Here is an 11,348-nt window from a genome sequence, read left to right as displayed (position 1 = left end):
AGATAAAAAAAATGAAGAAGTATTAAATGTAGTCTCTTATGAATGTCATACTTGAATGACACCATTATACTTATGTACCAACTTCCATATTAAGCATAAAAAACTACAATCAAAAGAAAGGAAAGTTTACTTGCATTCTTAATGATACCGTGATAAAAACTACATTCAAAAAAGAGAAATGTCAATGTTTTGAAAAATTAGAAGAATCACTGCTCTTTGTGGCATTGAGACATGTATTGTCATCTATAGTCCCCAACTCGTCTAGCCATCAATATATGAAGCAAGGAGACTTATCACGAAATTCGAGAGTTTTTTTAAGGAAAATCAAGTAAAAGTAAGGTAAACGAAGAGACCTTAAGAAAAAGAAAAACAATCATAAGGAAATGACGCAGATCATGTTTCAATGCATGATTGATCAACTAATTCGAGTTACCAACCAGAATTTGATGGAGGTTGAGAGGATGATAGAGACATGGTACAGGGACTCCTCTTTCACATATCCTCCTCTATGAGGCGAAATAAATGGTGGTACTGATAACAAACATCTTGTTTTGAGCCATCATGAATTCATTCCTCCAAATCATGAGAGGTTTCAATCTTTGAGGTCGGAGGAGAGATGGCCAACAATTTGTTTTGATCCATCCAAATCATGAAAGGTTTCAATCATAGAGTGTCCACTTTTCCATCAAGCCCAACATGACATATCCTTCTCCTAAAATGGCCTTTCTGTCTCCGAACATGACAAATCCTTCTCCTGCCAATTGTCCACAATTTTCCCGGGAAATGACATTGCCTACATGCATCATAACATGGGAATTTCATACCCAAGCAACCAACCCGCCCTTCCTTACTTCCATAACTCCAACATAGGCCCATATGGCCCCTCTTTACATTAAAAGAAGACTTTAATGATGCAGTCTCCTATATGTATATTTCTTTCATTTTTTTTCTAAGATTTTTAGTTGTCGAGTTTATTTATTTTGATTAAGGTTGCTAGTTGTTGTGTCTTAAGGTTGCTTCTTGTCATGGTCCTTTGTTTTGTTTCATTGATATCTATATCATATTCATTTTAAGTTTGTATTTGATTGATAACATTATCATTTCATTGAAATATTTATTTTGATTTTCCCAATATAATAAATAGGTTTCTTAAGGGTGATCAATTATGATTGCAAAAGAAACATTAACACTCACTAGAATTAAATTGGGAAATAAAGACGTGCATACCGTCTCTAATACTCGTTTCCTGTCGCTAAAGATCACTGGCGACAGTGTTTGGTCCTGTCGCCATTCCGACACTATAGCTTCAGTAACTATTTTGCCACATAATACATTATCATGGCTAAAGATTTGGCCACTGGTTTAAAATAACGTCGCTAAAAGCTTTTTTTTTTAAGAATTTTTTCTTTTTTCTACCGTTTCTTTTTAATTCAATTTAATCTGAATATAAAAATAGCTGTTGATCATATAATACTGAATAATACCATATATTTATTAATAGTCAAGGCCATTACATCCTTTGCCATATTTTTTTTTATCTAAATCCTAAATATTAAAATTTAAATTAAATAAAAAAAATGTTTTTTAAATTCATTATCGAGCTAAAAATGTGATAGCTAGAGAGAGAAGTTCAATAGGTAGCCATCCTCTCTTAAACTCTCCATCTTCCATTTCACTTGCTTTTCAAAGTTCTCATCGGGATTTCTTCTGCTTATCTCTCTCCTTCAAGATCATCTTCTCCAGTTTTCAATCGTCTCAGCTCGCTGACTATTCATTTTCTTCGGCCAAGGTAAATAATATATTCGATTTCAGTTTTTTCTCAAATCCATCTCTATTAGGTCAAATTATTAGATTTACTTCGGCCAAATACTTTTGTTCATATGAAGCTAGTAGTGATATTTCATAGTGAGAAAAGTAGAGAGTTAATAGCAGTTTTCGTTAACGAGGTTTTATTTTTGGTTCAATTATAGACTGTGAAACTTATTGACTTGTTTCAGTGACGCTGAATCAGATCCGTAAAGCTTCTCAATATGGAGATGATAAATCAAATTTTCTTATCGATGTTACTGAAATAAGCCAGATATGAAATCTGACAAACTCTAAGCATTTTGGTGCTCTGTTTCTCTTAATGAAGTAAGACCGATTCTGTATATTAATTTTATTGAGGTCATATTCATTATCTTATTTTTGTTTGTTTCTATTGATAATTCTTCACCACTTCAAATGTTAGTCTACAAGGTGTTCGACGAAATGCTCACAAGAACATCTTTGTCTTCAGATGGATATGCAACTTTTAATTTTGTGAGAATCTCTACTACTCTCTATACTTTTTTTTCTTCTTAGTATTACCTCTGTTTTAGTTTCTATTGACTTGTTCATTTTCTTTTTTTATATTCTCTTTCATTTGTGTAAATTATGTAAGTTTATCTAAATAAACAAATATTCATTTTTGTCCTAGGTGTTTATCTCATATTACTCTGGTTTCATACATTGAACTCCTAATTATTTATGCAAATAAGATATAACCTTCTTTCATTCATCTATTTTTCTAAAGAAATTAAAACTATCAAGAACCCATCCTACTAGAATTCATGCATGTCCTTGCTACCACCTTATGCAGGTAAATTCACCTTGTCCTAATGAGATCTTATGGACATGAAAAAGTATAAATTTAATGAAGTTCAATTAAAATTGATGTCCAACTAACTAGTTTGAATTAACTTACTTTGCCAATGTTGTTCTGCTGTGGACCAATTTTATGAGAAAGACGGAAACTCTATGTTCAACTAATCTCTCTTAATTGATGATTGTTTTTATATATTTTTGTGAATCCCATAAATCTAAATAACAGTAACAGATTGTATGGATATTTATTAGACCAATAAATCGATCCTTACTAATTATAATATTTTTAAAACTAGGAGTATACTGGATGTAGCATTTGACTTTTAATGATCAAGATTCATCCTTATACCTCAAAGAAAAGCCACTAGATAATATATATATTATGAGATTGTGAAATATATGTGTGTTAAGTTCTTTCATACAAATAATTGGCTGTCCAAAATATTTATACGTTAGTTTTGAGTATGAGAAACTAACATGATGTTTTGAGTATTAAGTGAAACAATGTTGATAATTTTTTCTTACTAATCTAACTAAACCTGAAAACTAGTTGAATTTGATGATTAAGACTTAACAGAATCATTGTAACTAACTTAAATTATTCTTTAATTGTGACAATAGTACTTAGAGGTGAGTTGAATTTTTATTATCATCTTATCTTTTGTTTTAGAATATAAGATTGAGCTTGAAGATCTAGTGGAATATGTTGAAATCAAGTTAGTGAGATTAATTGGAGCAAAGAAAAATATCTTCCAGGTATGGCTTTACAACTTTAGTCATATTTGCAAAATGTCTAATTTGACAAAGTGTGAATGTGAAGAAGAAGAATGCTAATCATTTTCATTTGATTAAATTCTCAAATATTTTAATTATCTTCAAGCTGCAATCTAAATTATAAAGAAAATTATTATCATGATGTCAGATTGGGGTATTGCGGCTGCTGACAATAATCATGTTCAAATTTTATGAGGGATTAAGAAGACGGGCATAGCCCTTATTTCGGAACTCAAGCTAATGTCAATATAGGTAAAAATTTCACTATGTGTGATAATGTAATTTTTTAAGGGTATTTTTTTTATTAATCTACAATTTATTTTAATATCGTATTAATCATGATGAGCATCTAGGCATTATTTACATGCTCTTTCTAATTTAAAGTTTTTTATGTTATCGAAACCAAGTGAAACTGTCATTTCTATACAATATAATAAAATTTATAATTTGCTTGAAACTGACAATCTTGAACTAAATGGAGGGTATGAGTTATGACATAGTTTATGCATGTATATCTTAGATATGTGTTCAACCTTAATGAAAACTATTTCTTTTTACAGGTTCTAAGATCTTAATTGGTTTAGTTCATCCATATTCTCTAGTCAAGCAAACAAAGAAGAAGAAAATGGTATCACTGTTTTTAGATTTTGATATAAATACGAGAGGTGTGGAGATAAAAAAGTTTGTCTCCAATGTAAGATACGGCTTACTTGTTTGTTTCTTATTAATTGAATTTGTTTTCATAGTTATCAACTAAATGCTGTATATAGATTTAAGAACACTGTTCTTTGATTAAAATTGCATTTACAATGTTTGTGGATTTACTTTGGTAATCTTTGTGAATTTAGTTACATTCTTTATTCAATTGTTGAAAATATATATTCTATTTTTATTTGTTTTAAACCGTAATTGAATCTGATAAAGTAAAGAGAAGACAATATCAAGTGAATGGTCTATATTTCTAATATTGATCACAATATTTGTGAAATATCTTTTTGATTTGATTATATCTGAAATCATAATTTAATTACATAATTCTGCAAGGTCTATTAAGATCAACTTACTTTTGTTAATTACATTATTATAATTTAATTTAGACTCTTTAAGAAATATATTTAGGAGAATGTTAAATTCTTAGTAGGTATATTGGGACAAATTAAATTATTTGATTATTAGATTAAAAAAACTTTATTATTTTAGATTGACTTAACTTTTATCGGATGATATTCTTATTAATTTTATTGATTTTTGACAGGGATTACTTTGATGACTATGGATTACAATAAGAAAAGAAGATTGTTGAGAACCGGATTGAATGAAACATGTTACAACAGTTCAAATATAAATTTTAAACAAAATTTGTACTATAGAAATATTATGTTTAATTGTTTGGGTAATATAAATATTTAATTTTATTATTAGAAAATTGTATTTCAAGATCATTTTAATTATTTTATTTTGTTAGTAATAATGTATGGTAGTAGAGGACAGTTAAAATTTTTTGTATTTATAATTTTAGCGACAGTAAATTGTTCCAGTAGTCATCGATTTAGCGACAGTATTTTATTCCTGTAGCCACTTTAGCGACAGTACTTATTCCCGTAGCTATGTTTTAGCTACAGAAGCAATAGCGTCGGTTGGCGACAGGGACATTTACTGTGGCTGTTGATTTTTAGCGACAGTAAAGTGAGCAATAGCTACAGTATTTCCTGTCGTTATTGACATCTTTTTCACCAGTGATATATATATATAGAGTAATGATAAGGGGAACGAAAAATTTGTAATGAATGGAGCAGCAAATGGAGTACTGATTAGACATGCTGACTCAGTATTTATTTATTTTTCTCTTTAGTATTTATTAATAATATTCTCTCTTTTCATTACTTACATTTTCTCTCTCTTCAATAAGATAGATTCAATAAAAAAATTAATTTTTTATTATTAAAAAACACCTAATAATTTATTTCTTCAATTTTTATTATTATAAATATTCTTTTTTTTTAAATTATTATACATACCATTATAAATGCATTTTAATTATTTTTTTCTATCAATAATTTGTTTTCTTTTATTTATTAAAAAAATAAATTTTATTTTTAATAATAAAAATGACTCAAATTAAAATAAATAATAATTAATTATGTTAATTAAAATTTATATATAAGAGAATAAAAAAAATATTTTTTAATTCAATTAATTAATTCTATCATCTATCAATTTAATAATATATATTAATAATAATAAAATAAAAAATTATTAATCATTTTACTTAAGGGATTGATTTTTTTTTTAAACTCTTAAGTGTTATTTCTCTCCTTAAAAATCTCATTCTTTGATTGAGCTTAAATAGTGATTGAGTTTCTAATAAATTACATGAAAAGAAAAGAAAGAAATAACAATTAAGAGAGTTTAAAAAAGAGAACCATTCCGTTGAGTAAAATGATTAATATCCTTACCTTGGAATTTAGCATTGAATTTATAATATATTTTATAAGAAATTTAAATATAAAAAAAATTAAAAAAAGAATGGAGAAATAATTAATTTTAAAAAACTAAAAATAATTATATTTAATTTTTTATTCTCTTAAATATATATTTATCAAATATAATATATATTTGAAAATATAATTTTTTTATTTTTTATTTGATTTATTATTATCTTTATTAATATTTAAAATAAATTATTAATAGAGATTGAAGAGATATAAAAAAAATCATTAATGAAGATAAGAGAGAGAAATTATTAATGAATAGGAGAGAGAACGTTTAAAATTATACTTAGTCATCATTCATAGTCACCATCCACGTCACTTCGCTACACATTTGCTGCAAAACTTTCGCTCCCCCTATCATTATATAATATATATTTTGCTTGACAAACTAGAAAAAATTGTACGATTTTGTAATCATGATTAATTAACTAAACTGAGTTTATTTATGGTTTTCAAGTTGATTTTGGTCAATTTAGACTTTTAGGGAGTGTTATTCTATCCTTTCGGACGAGTCATGAGCTCCCAACTTGTAAGAAAGATTTATCTTACTCATCCCACAACCTATAAACAACTTGAAATACTTTAATTTATGTTACTAATAAATAAATAATATTCAATGCATACCATATAGATGAACAATGACTAAGAAAATCAAACTTAACACTACTGTTCAATAAATTTTTTAAAATATAATTGAATATTGTCTACACAAACCAAAATAAATAATCATATAATGCTCTTTTAACTGATTAATAAAAGAAGTAGTAGAATTCCTTTAAGAAGTCTAATAATAGTAGGGTACCTCTTAAGTCATTGACTATGAACTATTAGAGTATAAATCAAATAAAATGGGATGATTTAGATGGTTTTCCGAAAATGACATTTTTCATGCAGTTTTGGAGGATGGGACCTTTAAGATTTGGGAACTCCCGAGAGCGAAACTCTAAAGGCTTCAATTAGCACTAGCTCGGTTTTTGTTTCCCCCTCCCCTGGAATGCCTGTGAGCTAAATCTGGACACAAAAATCATCCATTTGCTTCAGATGGACACTTTGATACTGCAATTAGGTTATTGAGCCTGCAATTGGGAATAAAATGAATTTTGCTTCGATGAAACCCATGTTTCTTTATCTTTATTTTGGCAGCCATTCACAATTACGTGCATTTTTTCTGCGCCAATCATCTCACTGGCTATTGAGCGCGGATGGAGTGAAACTGCTAGTCCCAATGTATATGGGGCCATCTTCACTTATGTTCAGACCGATTGGACTTGAATTGAAAAAAACCGAGTTGATGACCTGAATAACTTTGCAAATAAGAGAAATGGTGAGACAAAAATAGTGAGACCACTTATTTAAAAAAAAATTAAGTTAATGAACCTAAATGAAAATCAAAAAGTTATTTGATGTTTTATTAAAAAACGTTTATTAATCAAAATGTATAATTCATAAAAAAAAAAACTATATAATAGCCATAACTTAATTTTTTTTTCTGAAAAAATTATACAAATTCCTTAGCTTACCGACGCATATTATGCGTCAATATTTATCTGACAGAAAAAGTTAACTTGGTATATGTATAGATTATGTGCTCATATAATCTTTGGGAAATTTAGATAGATAAAAACAAAGCCATAACTTTAGTTGATTTTTTCATGCATGTAAAGTTAAAATATGTTAATATTAGACTATTTTGGAGAGCAATAGTAGACGCGTAATTATTGGATATTATACTGTTACAGGTTACGAAGGGTCGTAATAACTTATTTTTTTAATTTAATTATATAGAAAAAATAAATAATAAATAAAAATGATTCTTTTACGTCACACGGTGACATTAACCACGAGAGGGCGTGGCCACTGTATACGTTTGTATTTTGGAGGAGATTGTTTGGTGGTGAAGTGTTTTACTATATATATATATAGAGGATGGTATTCCCTAGGGTTTTCACCGCCTCTTTGTTATCCTCTTATCTACAGCGAGCGTCGATCAATCTTTTCAGGTGTTCGATCCGTACCAATATGGTGTCCACAATAGCAGAAAAGAATGATGGAGTCATGAAAATTCATTTGTTTCCTAATGGTCCCGTAGCATCCCAGTGCTGCCTGCTGATTTGGGGCACACCGTATGTCTTGGCATCCAAGAGGTAACTTTTTGTATTTTATAATATGTTTATGTGGTGGTTGGATTCGTTGGTGGGTTCAGGGTAAGAGACCCATAAAATTGCTTTCTTTTAAATCAGTTATCATTTCATTTCATGTTGATTCATTAAGATGTGACCGTTTTGCTAATTAATTTTGGCCGAATCTCTTTATTGTTTTTGATTGGTACTGTTAGAGGGCTTTTTGTAATCATGCTACAAAAAGATTATTGGATATAATTTTAAGGTCTTTCTTGGTCAATTGTTACAAATAGTTACTTGTTCAATTGAATATAGAAGGGTTACTTGAATATATATAATGGATTATTGATTACCTAGGGTCTTTGGCTACAAGAGGGTTAATTAAGAAATATTAGTTTAGTACATGTTTTTGGGATAGAAAGGCTCTTCTTTTCTACATGGCTATAAAATAAGTAATTGGATACAATTATAAGGGTGTTACTTAGAAATTGTTACAAATAGTTACTTGTTTAATTGACTATAGAAGGGTTACATGAATATATATATATATATATATATATATATATATATAATGGATTAATAATTACTTAGGGTATTTGGTTACAAGAGGGTTAATTGAGAAATGTTAGTTGAATACATGTTTATAGGGATAGAAAGGCTCTTCTTGTCTACATGGCTACAAAAGAAATAATTTGATACCAACTTCAAAAGAGTTATTTGTAAATATGTTACAATAGGTTACTTGGTTAATTGAGTGTTGAAGGGGGGGCTTGGCTATTATTAGATTCTTGATTCCATAGTGTCTTTCGCTAGAAAGGGGTTAATTGATTTACAATAAGAGACTTATTTATTCTAAAAAAAAGGTATGACTTTAATGGGGTTAGAAAGGGGCTTCTTGTTACATGGCTACAAAAGAGAGTTACTTGGTTAATTGGTTACAAATATTTATTTGGCTAATTGAATATAGAATGGTTATATGGTTATAATTGAATTTTTTTTATTAGATAAGGTCTTTGGCTACAAAAGGTGTTTAAGATCTACCACCTTCATGATTCATGGGGACTTAGGTACATGGTTAACCTTTGGATTATTTTTTTTTCTTCACTTTGAAGTACATTTTTTTAATTATCAAAAGAAAAATATTTGTTGGATCGACGTAGGACTTTTAACGTAAAATAGTTTATTTGAAATAATTTTTTTTTAGATAACATACTTATTAATTTATGAGAAACATGTAAGGTCTTATCAAATTATCATGTTTATTTACATAATTTTTATTTATTAAAAATAAATAAGTTAGAACTATATTTATGTGCTTAGACAAGGTAATATTTTAAATGAAAATATTATAATATATCAATGTTTTGATTAATTATCTAAAAATGACACTTATTTGTTAAATTCAATCAAATATGGAAAAATATATGAAAGATTATTTCATCATATTTTCCTTTTCTATATAGCACTATTTTATTTTAATTAAAAATATTAATAGTAAAAGGAATCACTTTTTATGGTAGTAAATATTTTTCAAAATTTAAACAATCTTATCACTAATTATTTTGAATTAAATAATTTTTTTAGTTTTGGTAATCAACATTGATGATAATGGCTATAAAGTGATACTATAATTCTTCAATCATATAAACAAATTTGAATTCAAATTTAAAAATAAATCATTTTGAAGGAATATCCATTCAAAGTACATCTATTTAGAATTTAAATGCATTTATATATATATATATATATATATATATATTAAATCAAATATAAAACACAAATTTGCTTTTAAATGCTAAATGATATGGAAAAATAATTTTTTCTATAATTATGTTTGTGTATGGTGAGAGAATCCATTAAAATATATTTCATTGAAATATTTTAAAATAAAAATATTGTATTTGTGAATTATTACCTTTATAATTCAAAAGAATAAATATTTTAAATAAAAAATTAATTTTATAACATAATTACTTATTTAATCTACAATTATTTATAATATAGGAAACTAGTTTTTATGGTGGTAAATCTTACCACCATTAATACAAAATCTAAATTTTTTTTCTAAAGTTTTGGTTCACTATATTGATTAAAATGTATCATTCAAACTAGTTTTCATCAAGTTTTTTTTTTTAAAATCTGTATATATAGAGAGTTCTACTCATTAACAAATCCCACCACATTCAGAAAAAAAGAGTTTTCTTATTCAATTCTTCTTTGTAGAAACACAGTGACTAGAAAGAAAGTTAACCTTACTTACATTCTCAATAATAGTGCAAGAAGAAACACATACAAGAAAAGAAAACTTAGTGTTGTGAAGCAACTAGATGAAATCACCACTCTGTGCGATGTTGAAGTGTGTACCGTCATCTATAGTGACTTTGATCCCCAACCTGTTGTTTGGCCGTCTATGGATGAAGTACGGAGACTCATTACAAAGTACCAGAGTTTTCCGAAGGTTGATCAAGGAAAACGAAAGGTCAATCAAGAGACCTTTACGAGGCAGAGGCTCCAAAAGATACAAGAAAAACTAAGAAGACAGGAAAGAGAGAATCATCATAATGAGATGACTCGTATCATGTTTCAATCCATGATGAATCCACAACATGCTATGTCAGGCCTGAATACCGAAGAAGATTTCAAGGAGCTGGCTAGAGTTATCAGTCAGAACATGATGGAGGTTAACAGGATGATGGCTCCTCCTCTTTCAATCCTCCAACTCATGGGGGATTTGGCTCTTGCATGGCGCCCAACATGACATGTCCTCTTCCGGCCAGGAGTTTCCGCCTCCTTATAACATGGGGTTTGAATATCCTAACACTGGTATTTGAGACCATTACATGAATTTCCAACCTCCCAACTGGAATTTCAGCCTGCAAACATGGAAGTTCAACCTCTACCATCTGATTTCCAGCAAAATAACATGCCATACAATGATCCCTAACATGGAATTTCAGCCTCTTTCCATCTGATTTTCCCGCAGAATGGCATGCCATACCCAAGCAACCCGCCTCCATTTCCTCACTATCATAACGAAGACATGGGGCCACATGATCCATCTTCACATTAAGGGAATGTCTTTCTTCAATATGCGTGTTTCTCTTCTTTTTTTTCTCTTCTATCTTATTTTTTTTCATCTTGAGTCTCTCGATTATAAAATTATATTTAATTTATTTTGTTTCACTTTTTTTATTATTATTATTATATATATTTTATTTAATAATTAACCTTCAAAAGTAATATAATTATTTTGATAAAGAATAAATTTTGGTTTTTTTAATTTAAAAATGAATAACTAAAATAATAGTATAAATAAAAATAATAAATATTTATAACT

General features: G+C 28.1%; 1 protein-coding gene and 1 long non-coding RNA gene across 2 annotated transcripts; both read left to right on the top strand.

The window, feature by feature from the left end:
• The first annotated feature begins 2,228 nt into the window (after nucleotides 1-2,228).
• Nucleotides 2,229-4,156, top strand: LOC124911124. The gene is made up of 3 exons (XR_007096580.1): nucleotides 2,229-2,301; nucleotides 3,548-3,651; nucleotides 3,960-4,156. It is a non-coding gene; the product is annotated as an uncharacterized LOC124911124 (long non-coding RNA).
• Nucleotides 4,157-7,910: 3,754 nt separating this feature from the next.
• Nucleotides 7,911-10,769, top strand: LOC124913222 (agamous-like MADS-box protein AGL80). Its single transcript, XM_047453819.1, has 2 exons — nucleotides 7,911-8,035; nucleotides 10,235-10,769. Exons 1-2 carry the CDS (start codon nucleotides 7,911-7,913, stop codon nucleotides 10,767-10,769), a joined length of 660 nt encoding a protein of 219 aa, XP_047309775.1.
• The last annotated feature ends 579 nt before the right edge of the window (nucleotides 10,770-11,348 follow it).

This window comes from Impatiens glandulifera, chromosome 8, assembly GCF_907164915.1.
Source record: "Impatiens glandulifera chromosome 8, dImpGla2.1, whole genome shotgun sequence".
In the NCBI taxonomy this organism is placed as follows: domain Eukaryota; kingdom Viridiplantae; phylum Streptophyta; class Magnoliopsida; order Ericales; family Balsaminaceae; genus Impatiens; species Impatiens glandulifera.
Note: the sequence above shows the minus strand (reverse complement) of the source record. Positions and strands in the feature narration are given on the sequence as shown.

Coding starts and splice junctions, on each gene's coding strand:
- LOC124913222 (XM_047453819.1), top strand. CDS start 7,911: ATGGTGTCCACAATAGCAGAAAAGAATGATGGAGTCATGAAAATTCAT. Junction 8,036..10,234: donor TATGTCTTGGCATCCAAGAG/GTAACTTTTTGT, acceptor TCTTCTTTGTAG/AAACACAGTGACTAGAAAGA.